This window comes from Scomber japonicus, chromosome 4 (genome assembly GCF_027409825.1).
Source record: "Scomber japonicus isolate fScoJap1 chromosome 4, fScoJap1.pri, whole genome shotgun sequence".
Taxonomy (NCBI): Eukaryota; Metazoa; Chordata; class Actinopteri; order Scombriformes; family Scombridae; genus Scomber; species Scomber japonicus.
Genome location: NC_070581.1, coordinates 7074286 through 7096825, shown reverse-complemented (window position 1 = coordinate 7096825; position 22540 = coordinate 7074286). Strand labels below are relative to the sequence as shown.

Genomic DNA, 22540 nt, shown 5'->3' with positions numbered 1-22540 from the left:
GAGGTCAGTTGTGTTTTATCAGTGAGTCTATATGTTTTAAAGATATCTTAATAGGGAAACGCCCCTCAATAAAATGTATCAATGAAGCTAAAAGCACAGAGGATAACTGATAAACGAGAGATAAGTTAGACCTTTCAGTTTCTAAATGAATGACCCCAAAAGACTTGACAACCAATCATTTGCAATGCACTATGACATCTATGTACTTGTAAATGATACATCTTTGCATCATAGCCCATCACAAGAAAAGAAACATGCACTTGTTATGGTAGATATGTGGTCAAAATGGGTGCACGCGTTCCCAACAAACAGACTGTGGTACATACGTGTGTGCCTGCATACATATATCCTGCCAGTAGGTGGCAGTGTCACTAAACGTAACTCATGCTTTCTGGCTATACGCTGCACTTGTTCTGACTCCGTGAGAAGTAAACACCGTTCCTCTGAAGTAGCTTGCCTGCTAGCTTTCTTTCATTCTTACAACACAGACAAGATGCTAGTGCGGTCACAAAAGCTTTGTTAACAGAAATCATCCCTAGATGGGGAATCCCAAAAAGACTGTCCAGTGGTAATGGATCACATTTTGTGAACCAAGCAATCCACCAACTAAGTCTTGGTATAGATTTGAGAAATCACTGTGCTTATCATCCAGCAAGTGGGGGCGCAGTGGAAAGAGAAAATGGCACACTAAAAAACAAATTGGCAAAGATTTGTGCAGATACCAAATGAACTTGGACACGGGCTCTCCCACTGGCACTGATGTACATGAGAATGAGGAGAAGAACGAGAACAGGACTCAGTCCCTTTGAAATTCTGTTTGCTGTTCCTCCTCCTTTAGGAATCTCTCCTCCAAGGCAGCCACTTCCATCCACAGACCTTTGTGAGAATGCTATTTTGAGATATTGTGTTAACCTCTCCTCTAACCTTTCCAAAATCAGAAACACAGTAGCAGCAGCTCTTCCCAAGCTTGCCATAGGACCACTACACCAACTGAGACCAGGGGACTTTGTGGTGGTCAAGGACCTCCGAAGGAAGTCTTGGCATGCTCCCAGGTGGCTTGGCCTGTTCTAGGTGTTGCTTGTGACATACACCGCCATCAAAATCGCTGAAAGGGCAACCTGGATCCATGTCAGTCACTACAGAAAAGTTCCATTAGCACCAGAAAGGGCTGATGTACCTGTGAACACTGGTTCAGACACACAACTGAAACCGTACCATATCGTCTTCTTCCGCTTTATCCGGGGTCAGGTCGCGGGGGCAGCAGCATAAGTAGGGAAGCCCAGACTTCCCTCTCCCCAGCCACTTCGTCCAGCTCTTCCTGGGGGATCCCGAGGCGTTCCCAGGCCAGCCGAGAAACATAGTCTCCCAGGCAGCGTTGACTCAACACAACCTTAGGCGTGAGCCTATCACCGTTTAAGGTTGCTCCAGTGAAATCCACAATCCACATACATGCTCAACGAGTAGAAAAACACACTGCACAGACTGTTTATGCAGCTGAAGTTCTCCATGCAAGTTGGAAGATGTCCAAACTACAGACCAAGAAGAAAGAATTGGTAAAAGTGAAAAGGTCCACACACTTGAAGATTTTGTGTTGTTTGTATTGTATTGTGTTCAACCTTTATGTTGGTAGCTGTGTACAATTGACTTTGTAATTGTAGAATTAATTCAATTCATCATTCATTAATATTAATATATCCAAGGTTTTGCCAAATTAGCAGTTTTAATCTCTTTGCTAACCTATTAGTAAATCTTATTGTTACACAACATTTGAAAAATGGAGCACCACCATCCATTTAGACTCCCAGGCTTGTGCGGTATTAGAGGTACCACATGTTGTTTAGCATTAATAATAATCATAATCGTAGGTCCAATTCTATGGTGGGAAGCTAAAATCAACAAACAGGATGACAACGACAATAATACCCTGACGCGTGAATCCTGTTCCATATCACTAGATAACAACACCAAAACAGCTTATGAAACAAACATATGGTATCAAACGGTCCAACTCTTTGTGAAAAAAGCAGGAATTAAGACCAGTTGTTATGTATGTGCCTATGCTCCCCACTCCTCTGAAGGTGTTGTACCCGTAGTTCCATGGCCTTTAAACACTTCAGAGGTGTTCGGTGTTATGATAGCCATGACACTGACATTTGTTGATAACTTCCGTATTACTGAAGCGGATAACCCAAAACAGATGGCCACTGTGTTTGTCCTCGACATATCAGATGAACTTGATTCCTCAGTGTTAAATATAACTCTGCCAAACTTTAGCGGGGCTAAAATGTATGTACAAAATGGAATATAAAAGTTGCTGAACTGATGGAGATTAACCCAACATGGCACCCTGTGGGTAGTGTTTGTTTCAAGAGGCAATGCATAAATTCCTCTTTTCCTTTAGGTCACAGTGAATGTAATGTTCGAGCAACATGTAGATTCAGTCACACAACCCCTCGAACTGCTTGCCTGATGGACTCACCGTTCATGGCAAGATTAACAGAAGGCTTAACCTATACCAAATGTAGCGCAAAGAACTGTACTGACAACCCTCTGTTGTTTATTCCAAATGATGATGGATATGGCAGCCTAACTCAACATGTGTGGGTCTGTGGGAAACATTTCTATCAAATGCTTAGGCCAGGATGGTGTGGAAATTGTTATTTGGCTAAAATAAGCATACAAAATTCTCTTTCATACTACTACACCCACTATGACCATTATTATGAGTGGCTATAGCCTTACCTTGATAAGATCTATGTGTGGATGACTTATGAAATCACAACAACTGATCAGTCTATCTCTAAGTAAGGTTATAGCCTTACTACAGCCCCTACATCTAAGTAAGGCTATAGCCTTACCTTGATGAGATCAATGTGTGGATGACTCATAAAATCACTCAATTTTAATTAAATAAGTATTGTGATAATGCAATGCAGTTAACTTGTGGCTGTCAGCACAGCTAAGGCACTGTGTGCAAAGCAATGGAGTTGCAAATGTCTGCAAAGGAAGCCACATGACACAAGTGGTACTCAAAATATTTTGCCAAGGTTGGCAGGTCTGCAATTCACAAACAGAGCTAGATGCAAACTTTGTGTGAAGTCGTTTGACATCGCCAACCTGGGGGAGAAGGTGATTCTGAGCCACATTAATGGAAAAAAACACTGACGTCTTGTTACTGCATCACATGAGTGTGTGTGTGTGTGTGTGTGTGTGTGTGTGTGTGTGTGTGTGTGTGTGACAGAGTGAGTGTGTTAAACAGTTTTATTTTCAGAAACTCGAGTGACACAAAAAAAGTTGTAAGCATTGAACTGTTAAAATAAAATTCAATGCATTGAACTCACCTCAGTTTTTATTTGCATGCCATTATGGTACTTGGCTACAATCCCCTATTAAGAATAATTAAATATGATGTGAAATATGATACACTGATATATTTACTCAGATGTCAAATATTCTCTGAAAAAAAAATGCTGAGAAGTCTGGAAATTAGGGTATGGAAAAGTATGGAATTTTGTAATTCCAAATGTGTAGGAACCCTGATCATATTGTAGGGATTAGCTTGGTATTAGTTTAGTTCACAAGAAACGCAAAGCCAATTTTCACCCTGCGTTTGCCGTCAAGACCTAAATACACTAAAAAAAGGTGCAAAGTAAATAAAGACATTTTAAAAAAGGAATTATAGTTGTTGTTTGATGTCACAGTCACTCATTATGCTGTTCATTACACTATTGAGGTATTGGTATGTACTTGCTAACATAAAGGTATATAGGATGAGCATTGATTAAAGAGGTCAGTTGTGTGTCTTCTCAATGAGTCTACATGTCTTTAAAGTTCTAAAAATGTATTACAACAGCCTAAATGTAAGGCCCCCCCTTCTGTTAAACAGAAATGCCCTTCAATAAACACCCTTTAATGAGTCATGAAATGTATGTGACAGAGATAAGATTAGTTTCCTTTCAGTTTCTAAATGAACCCAAAGGACTTCACACCCATCCTTTTATAATGCACTAAAAGCAGTTTCACCCTGGCTCAGCAGCATCATGTATATATATGACTGAGCACTGATTAAAGTGGAGGTCAGTTGTGCGTCTTATCAGTGAGTCTATATGTCTTTTAAAGATTCATCATCTTTAACGCCCCTCAATAAAATGTATAAATGAAGCTGAAGGCACAAAGGATGTCTGACAAACGAGAGATAAGTTAGACCTTTCAGTTTCTAAATGACCCCAAAAGATTTCAAACCCATCCATTTGAAAGGCACCGAGTAGTTGATTCACTCTGGTTAAGCGGTTGCACTGTATTTACTAAGGTAAGATGCATTTACACTATTTGTGTCCTGAGATCATTTTTAAATGTTTGTTTGAGACATCTGTGTGTCACACTGCAGGGTTTGGCTGGGTATCAGTCGGGTTCACACTAAACTCAAAGCCAATTGTCACCTTGTGTTAAATAATACAGTACAAAGTAAATAATGACATTTAAAAAGGGAATTATAATGGCAGCAATGTAGAGTGTATTAAATGTGCTAGGGAATAATGTGAGAGGTATCTTTTCTATCTCAGAGCATATCTATCAACCTGATGATCCGCCCTAAATGACCATTTTTCATTGGCTTCTTACAAGCTGAGAGAATTCTACATGTGCTGGAGGTAAATCTACAGATAGTTGTGGATCAAGGTTCAATCACTGTTTCATGTTTTGATTTTAAAAAGCAAATCAGCATTAAAATTTCTAACATCTTATATTTCAACACTGACTTATAGATTGCGTTCCATCATAATTCAATACTGTACACAACTGTATATTTAACTATATTATGATATATTGCAATTGGATCAACATCACAGTACTGATTTGATGTATGCAACTTTCTGTGCATATGTAACTTGAAATACTTTTATCTCTAGACCATATTTCCAAAAATACATACCTCTAAATAACTCAGTGATCAAACATCATCAAATGAGACTCCCTAGAAAAAGAGATTATAGCCCCTTTCTGAATAGATATGAGGGAAAGCAGCTGTATCTTTTCGAATGACTATGAAAACAGTATTATCCATGTAAGCAATCTCTTTTCAATGCCCTGAACACAAGTTTGATAATATTAACACGGTTAAATCAACTCTAAATAGTACACGTGGCAATTAATGAAACATTTACTGTGGGTCAAGTAGGCCACGTACTTTCATATTCATATTCCACACTTTTCATTTTTTTTAGGTCAGGAGATTTTACATCTGCTTGGTAAATTTCATACATCTATGTCAAATTTATTGGTGGGGGCTTTGACTTGGAAATGTTATTGTGGGCAGCATATGCAAAGTTTTGTGAGTTTTCGAGTACCCCTAGCAAAAAAAAAAAAAAAAAAAAAGAAAGTGCATTTGAATCTTATTTTGTAAAATAAAATTACAATAAGAATTCCTTCAAATACAATAAGGTCTTTGCACCACTTGGTGCTAGGCAGCTTATAATAATAAACCAGCCTAAATTTAATAGGGTTGTACACTTTGGGGTTTGAACCCTAATTAAGTGCTACAAACTTAGTAGAATCTTCCCTTTAGAGATTTGAACCCTAATAATAAATTATAATACATTTCTACAATGTAATGAAATAGCTTGAATGAATTATAATGATGCACTGTTTTGTTGCCAATGGTATACTTTATTTATGGTAACAATACAATATATTGCATTTATGATGTACTTTACTATAATATATAACTAATTTACTGTGATTACTTGCACTACAGCATGCTTTAAGACCATAGACTGTGATTGCCACAGCAATGGGCATCATAAAACACTGTAGAAGTGATTTCTGGCAGACACTGCTTTTACAGGAAGGCACTGTTTCACACATTGCACATCATCATCATTGTGGTTCTTGTTGGAAAGGAAGTAGGCGAGTATATGTGTTTTTGACTTTAAAAGAATACAGTCACCATTTAATATAAAGTCAACAGCATCCAATAAAATATCCAAGGACTCAGAAAAGGTAATTTGAGATATTTATCATGTGTACTGTATACATTAGGCCGGTAACCTACAAGCACAGTAGTACAGATGCTACTGTGTTTTCTGCAGTATACATTATTCAGGTATTATCTGGATGATTCAAACTTAATGTAGTGTCAACAGCTTTATAATATAATTAAAGTATTACTGAGTTGAATGACAAAAATGCATTCTCTTATCTTTTTCATTTCATTTGAACATATTTACAATACTTTCTATATAATACTGAAAGCAAACCTGAACCAAGTCAGTACGTACACAATCCAGAGCCAATTCATTCTTTTAGTTTCACTTTTTCATTTTTTCAGTTGACCATGCTGACTATCTAAATGTTTTATATTACCATCATTCTGATAAACGTGATTGGTTGAAAAAGCTGCTGAATGGATTGTAAATGTAGCTGTATTGAGCTAATCTATGATTTGCATGATGTAATTATACTACAAATATAATTATACTATACTACCTACAATGTAGCTCCTTGGATAATCAGTGTGGTGTAACTACTTTATATGTTGCATCATTTATATTTCTGTAGTTTCTATTTCTATTTGAGTGTTCTCTATTGCCAGCTGGTGAAGAATCAGGGTCTCACTGGTTTAATGCTCAACCACCAATATACATACATACATACATACATACATACATACATACATACATACATACATACATACATACATACATACATACATACATACATACATACATACATACATACATACATACTACCATGGTTGAATGTAGAAGTGCCTTTTACAGATCTAATGGCTGATGTAGATGCTACCTTCTAAAATCTAGAAATTAATAAATTAACTAAATTATTCATTATATTTTGACCACAAACATTCCATTGGGGGATTATTATATTATACAATTATAAAATTTGTATATAGCTTTTTTTGCTGCATTGTGTAAACTAAGGTCAGAAGTTCTTTGCTGCATTCTGTAAACTGAGGTCAGAAGTTTTTTTTGCTGCATTGTGTAAACTAAGTTCAGAAGTTCTTTGCTGCATTCTGTAAACTGAGGTCAAAGTTTTTTTTGCTGTATTTCGTAAACTAAGTTCAGAAGTTCTTTGCTGCATTCTGTAAACTGAGGTCAAAGTTTTTTTTGCTGTATTTCGTAAACTAAGTTCAGAAGTTCTTTGCTGTATTCTATAAACTGAGGTCAAAGTTTTTTTGCTACCTTTTGCAAACCGAGATCTGATATCCTGTAAATTGTCTTAATATTCACGTTTTAAGATTAGAAACATTGAAAGACACTATATTATGATGGTGTTCTAAGCTCCATTTTACAAATTGAGATGAGAGTTAAATAACTTTTAATCTTAAACACTTAAACATTAAAATAAAATTGAAGATATGAATTCAGTCAAATCAAATTCTTACATTTTCCTTTTCGATAGATAGATAGATAGTACTTTGTCTCAGCTGACATTTCTCTTCCCACATGATGAGAGAGAGAGAGAGAGAGAGAGAGAGAGAGAGAGAGAGAGAGAGAGAAAGTAATCTAACTGGGCTGGGCTGGTCCAAGTTGTAAGACAGGAAGTCTACCTCCTGGACTGAGAGAGGAGTCTGATAGTTGAAGACCCTGCCTGCAATTCAACTTTCTATGTCTCTATGACAAAGTAAGCCTTCTTCAAGATATGATGGAGTCTGATCATTAAGGGCTTTGTAAGTAAGGAGAAAGATTTTTATATTCTGTTTTGGATTTTACATGAAGCCATTGTGCAGAAGCTAAAATGGGAAAAATATATTTTTTTATATTTATTTATTTTTTTACGTGCAGCTGCATTCAGTACTAGAGTCTTCAAAAACTTGTTAGGGCAGCCTGATAACAAGGGACTACGATAATCTAGTCTAAAAGGAACAAATGTGTGCATGTTTTGAGACAGGCTGTGCATACCCTTACTTTATGTTCTTAGGACATGCTTGGAGATTAGTGATTGGTTTCATCTGGCTTCATTGATAATTATAATTGGGTATCATCTACATAACAAAGAAGACTGATGGAGTGTTACCCAATAATATTACCTAGAGGAATAGTATTGGTGGAAGCCTAGAACCTCCGTGTTGCATGGAGGATTGATCATGAATCTATATAAACTGAAACTGATAAATAGGACTTAAACCAGCTTAATGCAGTTCCTTTAATACCAATTACATATTCCAATCTCTGTAATAGGATGTGATGTCAATTGTATCAAATGCAGCAACAATCTCTCTTTTGGAGAAGATAGGTCAAGGTTCAGGTTTACAGATTATTGATGGATATTAAGAATAAACATAGTCTGCCTACCTTAGACTTGTGGATATTCTTATAAATTAGAAATTGTATGAACATTTTAAACTAGGTTGTATGAGGCATCCAGGTACTCTTCGTGAACAATTCTACAGTTTGGGACATCAACATTTTATGAATTGAGTCATTCAGCCTGGCTTCCTGAATCAGCCACCGTGATTGGCAGGGTTAAGAATGAGTTTGGGGCTTCCCAGATGAGTCTTTTGGTAGAACCTTAAGCTTCTGTGCATAAACAACTGGAACAAACTACCAGCAGAACTGAAATCAACCCCAACTGTGAACACTTTTAAATCCAGGTTAAAAACATTTCTCTTCTCCTGTGCTTATGATTGAGCTCCTTTAAAGCACTTTACATTTTAATCTTTCATTTGCACTCTATGTCCTTTTAATGATTTTAAAGCTAATTTATAATTTTATGCTGCAATCTTATATTTAATGCTCAATTCTAGCATTTTATGTATGTCTTTCTATTTTTCTGTACTTTGTTTTTATTATGGGGGGTGGGGGGGGGGGGGTTAATTGTATTTTTTAATGTTTCTGTTTTATGTAAAGCACATTGAGTTGCCATTGTGTATGAAATGCGCTATATAAATAAAACTGCCTTGCCTTGCCTTGCCTTACATTCACATGAAGCGCAGTCTCAACTTCTACATAACTATCAATAGAAGTTAAACTAGTAAAAGTAAAACTAAAGACAATGGACACATGCTGGAGATGTGATAAAGAGCTAGGGATATTTTGATGCGTCCATATCAAATGTGCATACCGCCCCCTACCGTATTAGATGGGTAGCCCGCCTCCATTGTCCATCTGTGATTGGTCCCCTATCTCAAGCGAAGATTTAGTCTTGGTGGCCATGCTTACTTTCTGAGCAAAGTAGAATCACGCTGGAATGAGAGCATGGGTTTACCCAGGTTACTATTTTGCGGGACAGACCACGAAAACCAAATAGCCTCTTTGTTTTCTTTTTGATTATGGCATAACATGTGCAGTCTTGAAGGAGAAAATGAAAATGCAAATTGGATGATTTATTATTAATTTAATTTATGAGTCAAATAATACAGCCACATTGTTTTTCTTTCCTCACAGGTTACTGCCTTTTGCCTCTACACCCACAGCGATGGCAACACGAGAGTTTCTCCAGCAGCTCATCTCAAACCCTGACAGACTAAACGATTTAGTGGAGGATGCAAAAGAGACTGCTTTTCAACATGGGGTTGTAATGCGGACACACGAGACCCCCAATTCATCAGAGGTAGGGGCAACCACAACGATTTTGCCGTATTTTTTAATGAATTCTAAATAATTTCCAAAAGAGGTGGATTTAAAGAGTAGTAACTGCACATCCCTACACCTGCTCATCTATATTCTAATATTTACATTAGTAAACTGGGCCATGGATAGATACTATCTTTCTATAGATACTACTAAGACATGGTCTAAGTCAGGTATGTTTGCTTTGTTTCATATTGTATTTACATTGGTTATCATGCCGTGCCTTCTCTATAAATAATGTATCTTCTAATATACATTCATTCACAAATACTCTCAGAGTGTACACACCTGTTTTATAGCACCCACTGTATCTGAGGGGAGTAGTTCCTATTATAACAGACTATTACTGTTCATTCACACTGCTGCTGCTTCTTATATGTAATATATTTAACTGTCATGTAAAGTCAAGTCAATTTATTTATAAAGCAGTAAAACAGATGTAGACCAAAGTGCTTTACAGAGAGATTCAAGTGTGATTGATGGTTACAATCAAACAAAATTACAAAACATTTTATTATTTTATTCACCATGAACTATTCTTCTGTGCCTCTGTCATTACCTCTGTGTTCCTTGTTGCTATACTTTTATCTGCCTTGTTTGGTTTTATTTCTTCTCTAAAGCACTGTGTAACACTGTGAAGAAATATATAAATAAAGTTTATTATCATTATTATTAACCTATGAGGTATGATCTCTATTTTAGAGATTTTTTTGACTGTTAATGTTGTAGATACTATATCTATACCGTGTGCTGCTCGTGCCTAAGAGGACAATTCACAGCCTTGTGACCAATGGAAAAGAAGTTCTTTAATTCTGTATAGAAGAGACACTGATTTGCACTCTGTGAGGGATTTTTTGTGTCATGAGGGACTCATTGTGTCAGGTGAGCCATAACAACTATAAACATCTAAGCCTCAGGCCTTTTGTTACAATAAAAGCAAAACTGACCATCTGTTGACCAAGTAAGGGGTCAGCACATGATATCAGTAGTCTATGAAGAGTTTCTGTCTTTTATTACTTTACAACATCATTTGTTGTCTTATTCAAACTTCCACTGGGAGGTACAGTATAAAAGCTGAAACTGGTTGTTGAACGACTGTGTGTCCTTCTCCATGCTGGAGAAAGATTCATCATTCTGGCGTCAGTGCTTTTCTTCAGAGAAACTTCTGTTACAAGAATTCTACCCAAGGGAATATTGTATACAAAGAGAGGCAGAACACAACCCCAGCTAGCCACTATCATACTCTGCTCCCAAACTGTCCTTGATCTCCTGCATTCTCACACCACATATCCTGCCATACCATATATATGTATATATATATATATATATGTACAGTATCACAAAAGTGAGTACACCCCTTAAATATTTTATTATATCTTTTCATGGGACAACACTAGAAATAAACTTTGATATAAGTGTAAGCTTGTATAGCTTATAGATTTACTGTTAAATTGTATCAAAGTTTCAGTTCAAAAATGTGAGGGGTGTACTGACTTTTGTGAGATACTGTATACATATACATATATATACACACATTATATATATATATATATATACATAATTAATTGTGGTGTTTTTAGTTACAGCCAATATTTCTTTTTTTCTTTTTTTTCTAAAGAGGTAGCTGTGTTCAGAGAAACTGAAGCTTATTTTAGTCAAAGCACCACTAGGCAGAAAAAGATATGAGTGTAGTTAGCTGCTCCATGTATTATGATTTGATCTCTTTTCAGTTCAGCAACAGCATGGGTGTGATGTACTAGTGTCTGCAAAAATACCTGCAAAAGTACCTTTGAGGCAAAATCTCATCAACATAAAATAATAAACCTTAAACTAATACCTCAAACAGTATACCACTGTGTAACTCGTCATGTTGAACTGAAAAACATATCTTGATTAATGAATGTACTAATCAAACCTGTATCTTCTACATTTGTGTCATCTTTCTTCAGGTCGTAACCTACGCTCCGTTCACACTCTTCCCCACTCCTGTGCCCGAAGCCGCCCTCCTCCAGGCTCTGGCAGTGCAAACTCACTTCAATACCCTGGTGGACAAGGTCAGCTGGGACCCAGACTTTCTGGAAGAGGCTCTTGCAAGGTTGACATGAATTAGAATATGTTGTTGAATCCTACAGCCACAACACAAACAAACATAAATAAAACGACTGTGTGCCTCTAGATTATGTAGAGAGTTGATTTTGACAATTAATTATGCTACTTTTACCAGCCACAATTTGCATGAAATGAAAAAAATGTTTAGTCTTTACAACTTCAGATGTATAACAGATGATATTTAAAAGTGCAGTCCTTCATTGCAGAAGTCTAACGTTTGTGATTGTCTCCTCCCACATCACAGTACAATCCAGGCAGATGACTTTGCAGCAAAGTTATTTAGCATATACAGACAAGTGCAGCAGGAAGGACAGACACAGGTAAGAAACTTGATAATACAGTGTTAAAAGTGTAGATTACCTGGCTTTGAAACTGTATTTGAACTCTTAAAGGTTAAGGCTGGTGTCATTTCTTATTGTCAACTAATCCAAAACTATAAAAATGTGGTAGTTCATGTCTCAATACTTACTGACTTCCATACCTTGTCTGTGGCTCTCAGCCTCAAGCCTACTGGTTCCTACTGGAGATGTTAATCTTTCACAAAAGGTCAATGTATGTGGGAAAATGTATGTGGGATTGAGGCAAAATAAACACCATAGTAGCAGACATGAAACATTAAATGTAAAAGGCTTGGTAGGTGTTGGAAGGATTGTCACAGTGGAATATGGGCAAGTGCGAAATGTAACTTTTGACATCTTACTCCTAGTCCATTGTGTTGGGTATGACCCGGTCTGACTATATGGTGGACCAGAAGGAAGATGGAACACCTTCCCTGAAGCAAGTAGAGATCAACACTATTGCTTCTGGTGGTTTTGGAGTAACTGACCGTCTGCCTATGGTGCACAGGTATCTGAGGACATTTGGTTTTAATTCATTGGTTAGAAGTTTAACCAAAGAAGTGGTACGGTAATCAAAAGGTCTGGTGTGCTCCTCTTATTTGTCAGGCATGTACTGCAGTCAGTCGGTCTTGTGGAAGAGAGCAAGCGTATCCAGGATACCAACAGGACTGCTGCAATGAGTGCTGCCCTTGCCAAAGCCTGGGAGCTCTATGGACAACAGAAGTAAGTGTAGCGATGGTAGAGATCTACCTAGTGCATGTCAATGGTTCTCAAACCTAGGACCCCTATACTGATTCAAGTTAGACCATGGGATCGGATAAGATTTGTACTGTAATGTTTTATTTCAGAAATAGTCATACATTGTCATGTACTTATGCATGGAATTAGAATAAAAATTCCCCTTTTTGCTGGGGACCCCTTGGAAATCCTGTAAGGACCCCAGATACCCACTTTGAGGACCATTGCTGTATGTGACAGAAAATGTTTAGAAGTCAAGGAGATCTCATAGCCATTAGTTGCAGTTTTTGCTTGATTACATGTAGTATTAGAAACATGCAACACTACAATTTTGCTCTGTTTCTTGTAATACACGTTTATAGAAATATGGTGCAATATTTATTCTAGATTTTAACTAAATTTGACCAGGGCAGTTGAAAACCCTGACAACAAGTGCAACAACACCACCCTGGGACTGTCACAGGTTCTTTTATTAGTACAGAGAAGATAAGAAAAAAACAAAAAAAAGAGAGCAGAGATGTGAATTTCTAAGTTTTTACACAGATTTAAGTTTCAGACAGGTTAAAATTGGGGGGTCACCACCTCCAGTAGGTACGAGAAGAAGAGGTCACACACTGCAAGACAAAAAAGGCACACGATTAGAAGACACAGCGATTTAAGCATGCACATAGAACCCAGACAGGGGGGAAACCCTCCACCCAGTGACCCACCACCTGTAAGCATATGACAGCCCACCTGCATTAACACTAAAGAGAGGCCCACTATACTGAGAATATTAAACAAAACCATACAACTTAAAGATTAACTTACCTGCGAGTTACATGTACAGTTTATCCAACTAGGATCTGGCACATACACACCACACTCAATGCATGCGCCCACTATATGACACACAAGCCAAGAACAAGTCATACCTTAGTTGACATCGGCATCCCTCAAACAACTGTGGAGTCAGAACAGGGTGAGGCAAAACCTGCTGCTAACTGCTCACAGCTACATTTAAGGACTGACAAGTGATTAGCCTCACCTGCTGACAATCAATGATTGCAGGGTGTGGCTAAAGTAGAGTGGGGAGGGAACGCTACCATCACATAAAGAAGGATAGGTTCATAATTTGTCATTTGTCTTAAAACAATAGATAAGTTGCGGATTTTGTCACTTACATGAATGGAAGGAATGATTACAGCAATATTTTTCAGTGTTCATAAGGGCACATTACTATTGTTTTTTTAACAGACTTGAAATATTGTGAACCTATCTTTTAGGGCTATTGTTTTATTATTTTGCCTAAGACATAGATAGAGATGTTTTGTTTAACTGTATTTTATCTTTATCATGCAATAATAAATGACAAACCACTAACAAACCTGATGGTCTTTCTGCAGGGCAGTAATTATGTTTCTGGTTGAGGAATCCCAGATTAGCAAATTAAGTCATCGTTGCATTGAGAAAGAGCTTTGGAAAAGGTAAGGATGACATATTTTAAAGATAAGTGTGGCTATGATGACTTCTTTCTTATTCTGTTAACTGGTTCTGGTAGATTCCAGAATCTAACACAAGTGTCAATGTGGCCTTAGCCAGGGTCCAAATCAGTCCTGTTCCTATTGGTACACAAGAAAGTACAAGTACACAAGAAATGCTGTTTGAGTTACAAGGGCTACTATGCTATCTCCTGCCTATCAGTGAGTAAGAATGAATATCTTCTTCCAGTGTCTCTTGTCACCAGATAACATAATAATAATAACAGTAACAACAACAGCAACAACAACGCAATTACTTATTCTTGTAAGTGGAATCAGTATGTGTTGAAGAGGTCTCTTCTCCTCCCAAAAATGTGTTAGTATCTTACAGAAAGTCCCCGCACTGTGGTAGATACTTCTCTCATTATAGGCTTTCCAGAATAGCATTTTTAACAAATTAGAGAATTATTAGAAAGCAATGTACTTGATGAATTGGATGAGAAATGATGATAAGTTTATGTTTTTCAATATCAGAATGATCTACTTATGGTAGTTTTATTCAGCACTAAGAGGAAATTACAAAATCTCAAAAGAGTACAGACATGGCCAAAATGACCGGTACCCTTGCATTTTATTAAAGTGACAATAATTTGCTTTGAACAGTGTTGAAGTTACATTGTATTTTATTATCAATGCATGTCTATATTTGGTTTGCAATGGAACAAAAAAAAGGAAAATTGGACAGTGATCTGAAGACATTAAAAAAAAGGTAATAGCTAAGCATGGTCATGCAAAAGGTCACAAGACCATCTCCAAAGACCGTGTTCCTGTGAGCACAGTTGCAGATATTATTAGGAAGTTTAAGGCTCGTGGAGATGCAGCCAAAATCTCTGGATGTGGTCATGAGAGGAAAATGGGCCCAGAATTGAACAGAGGGACTGTTTGAATGGTCAAGAAAAAACCAAGGAAAATTTCAGTACAGGTCCAAGGTGATCTTCAAGTTCAAGATAGAATAGTGTCAAGTCACACCATCTGTCACTGTCTGAATGAAAATGGGCTCGATGTTAGAAGACCCAGAAAGACCCCACACAAAAAAGCAAGACTGGACTTTGCCAAAGTGCATGTTGACAATCAGATGAAACAGATTAATCAAATAACACTTGGTGTTACAATCCTGAAGATTCATCACTTTACCTGCCAGCATGGAGTTGTTCTTGGGTATCACCACCAGATGGAGCCACCATTGTGACACACATCATAAGTTGTGTAAAACAAAATTTGCTCAAGAAGAGTGAGCCAAACTACCAGTGGAGACGTGTAGAAACCTTATTACACATTAGCTGTACTACAACAGTAACAGTATTTTTGGTCACACCTTTTTAATTTGTTTTAGTGTATTGAATAATATATTAAGTTGTATATCAAAAGTAAAGTTTCTGTTTTATTCAGTATGAAGTTAAGAATGATGGATACAATATACTTGTCAGTGTCAACTTAATACAAAGAAAATATTGGGGGGTTATCTAAGTACTAAGCGAAAAATCTGTTTTAAAAAAGAAGAAATAGAGAAAACAACTCACAAATAAGTAAGTGAACGCATGAATCTTGGGTCAAATATGCAAAGATCCTGTTTTCTGAGAATTTATGCCGGTGCATCTTCAGTAAACAACGGCTCTAACTGACAAAGTGAAAAACTGTACATCACACAGCAGTACTTTCAGCAACACTCTCAACAACATTAACCACAGCATCACACATATGAAGGTTTCAGATCTCAAGTGGTTTCCCATTCTGTGAAGTAGAGCAAGCATCTTTCAGAAATAGTTCCTACAGTTGGATGTTTAAGTTTCATTGTGCAGAATGATGTATGTATTTTTAACATTAACTTCGTGTCTTCGTGGTTGCAGGAATATTCCTGTTATCCGCAGGAGGTTTGAGGAGGTGTCCAGAGGAGGATCTCTTGATGGTGACAAAAAACTATTTGTGTGAGTTTGCATTTAAGTTTTATAGTTGTGAAACACGTAAACAGTTAAAACTACACATGCTGTGTAGTTGAATGTCATGCATTTGATTATATTCAGAACTTGATCAAAGGAATGGTTTGACGCCTGTTTGTAAGATGACACCACTTTCATGTCTGTGTGTTAAATATGAAATCAAAACCAGAAGATGGTTAGCTTAGCTTAACCAAATTCTAAACACTATAACTTTTGTTTTGCTGTAACTATTTCTTTGCTGAGATGTAACATGTTAATTAGTAAGCTTTAGAAGTGACGGAATCAGTATGTGTTAAAATAAGGTGATAAGAGAGTGATTTAGTGCATTTCTCAAAACGTGGAACAATTTCTTGAACCGTCACATTTTATTGTGTGACTGGTTTGGCCCCTTAGTTTGTTTAGAGCAAGGGACATGTCAGTTCCTTTAATTGTGTTGAAGACATTTCTGGTAGGTCTTAACACTGTTAAACTGTTACTCTACAGAGACGGGTTGGAGGTAGCTGTTGTGTACTATCGCTTTGGCTACATGCCAAACAACTACACTGAACAGGTAAGATATGAATGTGAATATTCCCTAATACTTATGCTACCTTGAAGCTACATTAACTTGTTTTTTGGAAACTTGGGGCCAAAACAAGCCAGAAACATTCACATATTATCACCCTATGAAGCAAACATGAGTCATTTCTAACACAGAATTCATGTATATATGTAGAGTTGGGAGACTCGGCTTCTGATGGAGCGTTCTCTGGCTGTGAAATGTCCGGATGTCGGCACTCAACTGGCTGGAACCAAAAAGGTCCAGCAGGTGGTCGCCAGACCTGGAGTTCTGGAGAAGTTCTTCCCCGACCAGCCCGACGTGGTGGAGCAGATAAGAGCGACTTTCGCTGGCCTCTACAGTCTAGACATGGTGAGAGAATGACTGCGTTACATTTTTTTCTTGCAGAGACAAACAGGTCATAGGTGCTTCTTACCACAATGCACTGATCCTCGAAGACTGACGATGATTGAAACACTATTTTCATCATTAAAAAAAACTGCAAAGAGATGTGAGGATGAAGGAATTATGTCACCATTCACTTCAGCATCATTTTTAGGAGATGACAATTACTCATGACAGTCAGCATCTCAAATGTCTTGGCTTTGGATGTAGCAATAAGTTTTAGAGTTTTAACCTTTAAAACCTCTTTTAAAGGTATTTACATTTTATGGCACATTACTGCCACCAACTGTTGATTTGTGGAATAGGATGAACTTTTCAGCAGAAATGTGTATTGCAAAACAGGAAAAACAGGAAAAACAGGAAAAACATAAAAACATCGCTCCATAATGCCAGCAGTGTCCAGAAACCTCACAGGGTACTTTTGACTTTGGTAAAAATTGAAGGAAAAGACAAAATGCTACAATGTTATGTTCAGCGTATTTTTTATAGACTCTTAAAAATAGAACATCAATCAAATATGCTGTTTGACATGAGACATGAGAGTAAGAAATGCTGTAGCTGTTCTGGCTCTGGTATGTTGCCAAAAAAAGAGAGTAGTTTCAAGTTTTTCTTTCTTTGGGCTCCAGGGTCCAGAAGGAGACCGGACAGTGGCCATGGCTTTGGCGGACCCGGAAAAGTTTGTCCTGAAGCCTCAGAGAGAAGGAGGAGGTAAGGTGACATCAGCATACCACCAGAAAAAGCTAGCACATGATGTGAGCTGGTATTCTCTTAGGTGTTCTTTAAGATGTCCATTTGGTGGTATTCCCACAGGTATCATTGCAAAAAAAATAACACTACACATGACCTCACATACTGTATCTGTATTCTTTAGGGAACAATTATTTTGGAGATGATATTGTCAGAGTACTGCAGGAGGTTAAAACTGATAAAAGGAGAGCTGCTTATATTCTAATGGACAGGATCCGACCCAGAACAGAGCCAAACATCCTGCTGAGGAAACAGCTTCCAATCACACTCGCCTCTGTTTGTTATGAAATCGGGGTTTTCGGAGCCTATGTGAGGTATAGTACACACAGAGACTTACAACATCAATGAGGCATGAATGACACACCGAAAAAAAATCATATAAAAGGCACTGACATCTTGATAATCATATGAAATGTGTGTCTTTATACAGGCAAGGTGGAGAAATGGTTCTCAATGAGGTTTGCGGCTACACTTTGAGGACTAAGAACAGTGAAAACAATGATGGGGGGGTAATTGGTGGAGTGACTGCGTTTGACAGTGCATTTGTCATCTGAGCAGTCCCTGACTCGTGTGATTAACAAGGCCTCAAAACGAGCTGTGGACCACCATCAACCCAAAGGCGGGAAACACAAAGTGAAACAAATTCACAGAATTTAGTTTTATGTTTTCATTTGAGTATGAGGGGGAAGATAGTGCCTTAACAAATATATTTATTTGTAGTTATAGTGTTGTTTTCATTCATGAACAAAAAATATGTTTAATCAATAAGCAGAAAGCTGCAGTTTGCCTGACTTGACACTAGATGGCAGTGAAACCAAAGGCATTTTCACACATGAACTAATCACATAACAGGAGATCTGCAGGGTTCAAGCCAGGCAAACAAGGCAGCAACAGTGCAGGAAGGACACATCAGAGCCACTGATTCCCGTATACCTCACAAATGCACCATTTACATACCAATGCAACAATAGTTTCATCTTGATTTTAAATGTTTCCTTAATTTTAATATAATTATTCTTAAAGATTTTCCACATGCAGTGAACAAGAATGATTTCAACTGTAAAGGCAAATCAAATCTTGATATAAAATCATTAGTGATACATTTCTATGACCTACTGTATATGATGCAACCCAATGGAGAAAATTCTTTTTATCTTTATATAGACAAAAGCAATTGGACACTTGATTGATGCTCCCTAAGAAAAAAGGGAGCAGAAATGTTACTTGAGACGCCAGATTTCAACGAGATGTTGAAATCTGGCAGCTGTACCTAATAAATATTATTGTCAGCTTCAGCTTCTCTTGTTTTTATGTTTTTTACAATGATGTGCATACATACTGTAACTTTGTCTTGATCCCAGTGTTAGCAGGTAAGGGATCTCTGAGTGTGTATTTATGTATGAATATGAATGAATAACAACTACATTAAAATGAAGATTCAAAACAATACAACGTAGCCTAAACATTACAATCATTTCAAAATAAAGTCTTCCTGTTATTTGTATTCACATCCTGTTTTTATTTCTTCCTCACCATTAGAAATATTTGCTGCTGACTGGAGAGTGTGACAAATTCCAGAATGTCATCAAACAGAGACAAGGGTCATTGCCATTGCAATACAAGATGTGGGCTACAATGACAGGTGCGAACGAGGTAGATTACTCTAGAAAAGTAAGACTTAGTTTAATTACTTGGAAGTCGCCAAATGACTTTCTTTAACGAGTTTCGTTAGTTTATATAATGCAGATTTGTAAAATATTACTTTTATGAGGGTCACAGTCACAGACAATAAACTTACCATTTGATAATTGTGGTAACAGCGGTGCAGCAGATGTAATGAAGTCCACGCAGCACGCTGGATGCAATATTAAGCCTATAGCCTATTCATTATAAATCGATGGACATAAATTGAGTTATTTTGCCTTAATAATGACAAAATAATGCTTCCTGCATCATTCAGAAGTGCTGTCTGAGGAGCGGGACATTTGAAGACATTTTAGTGGGTAAAAATCATAAAGAGGTAACCTGGTGATCACCTGGAAAAGGTTTCTGAAAAAGTCTCTGCTGTCACAAAAACAAACAAAAAATAGCAGATCAATAGAAAATAATCAATTGGGCATGATTATCACAATTGATTTATTACACTAATTGATCAATTCTACTGAACCCTTTCAAACAAAAATGTCGGCTTTGCCTCTTTTCTGTCTTAACATGATAGTAAATGGATGAGTGATGGAGTTTAGTTTGGAGTTAGGAGTTTAAAATTCAGCATGTACTTTGGAAAAAAGTCAATGCTACAATTGTGATTTTAACTTTAAAGTTCACCACAGTGGATATTTTGTCTTTAGCTCACCAAAAAAGTTCATATTGTCCCATTCCAATATATATATGTATATGTCAATGCAGTAGCGGAACAAATCAGTGCTGGGCCGGGGGCGGGGCACATGACCGGGCCCTTTAAACTCAATAAAGCTCATGATAATGTAACCTATTTTTTCGGCAGACAGCTTAGAGTCAATTTATGTTTCTTCCGGTTTAGCATTTACAGTGTATATGTGGGGGGTTTATTTTGGAGGGGTGGAGCGGAAGTGACTGTGTATGTTTTTGTGTGCTGCAATTGACAAAAGGAGAAAGAGGACACATCCTGTTTAACAGCGGAGCCTCCTTGTTTTTTATTTTATAGTCTAAGTATAGAATGTTCCCTGCCTGGACATCCGCCATAAGACAAAAAATAGAACCACAATAAAATAACACTTTACAACACACAGTAATGTCAATCAAACTGACATGAAGTCTAACAAACCGAGAGAACAACACAAACATTAGGCTACCTGGCCCCTAATAATAAAACAAAACAAATTCAAAGCAGTTCAGCACCACGGATAGCGACCACATCATTATGACACTAATTATTTAACTATTTAAATTAATGAGAGCACAGTAGGCCACTGTATCAATAGCTATAAAGTTTAGTAAAATTGGCACAGTGTCCCACATGTTCACATACAAACAAAAATGAAATATGTACAGTACTATATACAAACTATTTAAAGGGCATACGACGAGCCTTGCGCTCTGCGAACTCGTCCACGATGCGCTGTATGTCCATTTTCTTTGCCCTGTCATTTTCTATGGACAACATGGCAAGTCCACTCAGTCTCTCCTGTCCCATGGTGCTCCTCAGGTGGTTTTTAATTATTTTTAACTTAGAGAATGAGCGCTCAGAGGTTGCAACAGTGACGGGAAGAGTCAAAAATAAAAGGAGGGCGGTGCAAACCTCACTGAATGCAGAAGTTACTGCTGGGTGGTTGACAATCAGCATTTTTGCCAGATCCGCAACAGACTTTTTCTTTGGTATCTGGTCCCTGAAAGAGGTCCTAAAAGAGAGCAGCTGGCCAGGGAAGCTGGGGGCGATGTCCCGACTGTAGTGCTCACTAAGCCGCCGGGCAGCTTGGTGTAACTCCTCATCCCGTGCTTGCAGCAGTGTGTTGGGGTGAATTGCCTCAAATATGTTGACAGTTGCATTTAAGCTGGTGAATCTTTGGGACAGTTGCTAGACGACGATATCGAGGCAGGCATTAAAAACGTTCACCCGAAAGGCGCTCTCTGCGTCAGTGAGGCGACTATCTTCAGACAGTTCATCAAAGTGACGCTTAACTTTTATGGCCCTGGTTGTTTCAAACTGCGTTTGACTTCCCCATTTAGTAGCTAGAGCAAGAGTGGCAGACTTAACCTCATCAAATTGCTCCCTAAACTCCATTCTTGAGCGCACTTGCTTCACCACGCTCATCTTTTTCGTCACTGGTCAGGGATATTTTGTCGAGGGCTCTTATAATATCTCCATATCTGTGCCTTAACGCAAAAAGCGCATCATGTCGAGAAGACCAGCGAGTGGGACAGAGGCGTTTTAATGTGACATTTCTGCTCTCTGGTGGCATTAACTCACCGAGGAGCGCCCATCGTTTGATACTGTGACCAAAAAAGTTGTACAGCATCTCTACAGTGTCATAGAACTGCTTCACTCCAGGGACGTTTTTAAGTCGTTGAGAGCCAGGTTCAGATTATGAGCAGCGCAATGAACATAACTGGCTAGGGGCTCCTTCTCTGTTATTCTTGCCTGTACGCCTGAATACACACCACTCATATTCGCGGCCCCATCATAGCCCTGTCCGCGGCATTTTGACAGATGTATTCCGTTTTTCTCTATAGAGCCCATGATTTTGTTTTCAAGCTCTGACGCTGATGAGCCCACAGTCGCTTCAAAACCCAAAAACACTTCATTGATCTGTATATCTGTTGCAATATCCATGTCATTCTTAACAACAGTGACGTAACTGTAAACTTGACTCAGCTGGTCTATCTTTGACACATCTTGCGTTGTGTCCATGATAATGGCATAAAACGGGGTTTCGTTTATTTCATTAATGATGTCAGCCTTCACACGTTGAGATAATATGTAAATAATCTCATCTTGAATCAGGTGACTTAAGTATTTCACTGACCCTTCTGGTCGGTTGATTAGCTCTTTCAAAACAGGGTCGTAGCGAGCTAATACTCCGATTATTGACAAAAAGTTGCCAGCATTTCTCTTACCTAGAACCTCCCTGTGCCCCCTGAA

General features: G+C 37.8%; 1 protein-coding gene across 1 annotated transcript; it reads left to right on the top strand.

Annotated features, from left to right (window-relative positions):
- The first annotated feature begins 9435 nt into the window (after positions 1-9435).
- LOC128357103 (glutathione synthetase-like) lies at positions 9436-18476 on the top strand. Its single transcript, XM_053317343.1, has 12 exons — positions 9436-9570; positions 11540-11685; positions 11944-12019; positions 12406-12545; positions 12644-12760; positions 14161-14241; positions 16143-16220; positions 16716-16782; positions 16948-17142; positions 17802-17883; positions 18047-18236; positions 18353-18476. The coding sequence occupies exons 1-12, from the start codon at positions 9436-9438 to the stop codon at positions 18474-18476; spliced, it is 1431 nt and encodes a 476-aa protein (XP_053173318.1).
- Positions 18477-22540: the final 4064 nt, after the last annotated feature.

Bases quoted from the DNA above. Each gene is read 5' to 3' on its own strand.
- LOC128357103 (XM_053317343.1), top strand. From the start codon at position 9,436: ATGGCAACACGAGAGTTTCTCCAGCAGCTCATCTCAAACCCTGACAGA. The intron at 14,242-16,142 runs GTAAGGATGACA...TCGTGGTTGCAG, and splicing joins GAGAAAGAGCTTTGGAAAAG to GAATATTCCTGTTATCCGCA. The intron at 16,221-16,715 runs GTGAGTTTGCAT...GTTACTCTACAG, and splicing joins GGTGACAAAAAACTATTTGT to AGACGGGTTGGAGGTAGCTG.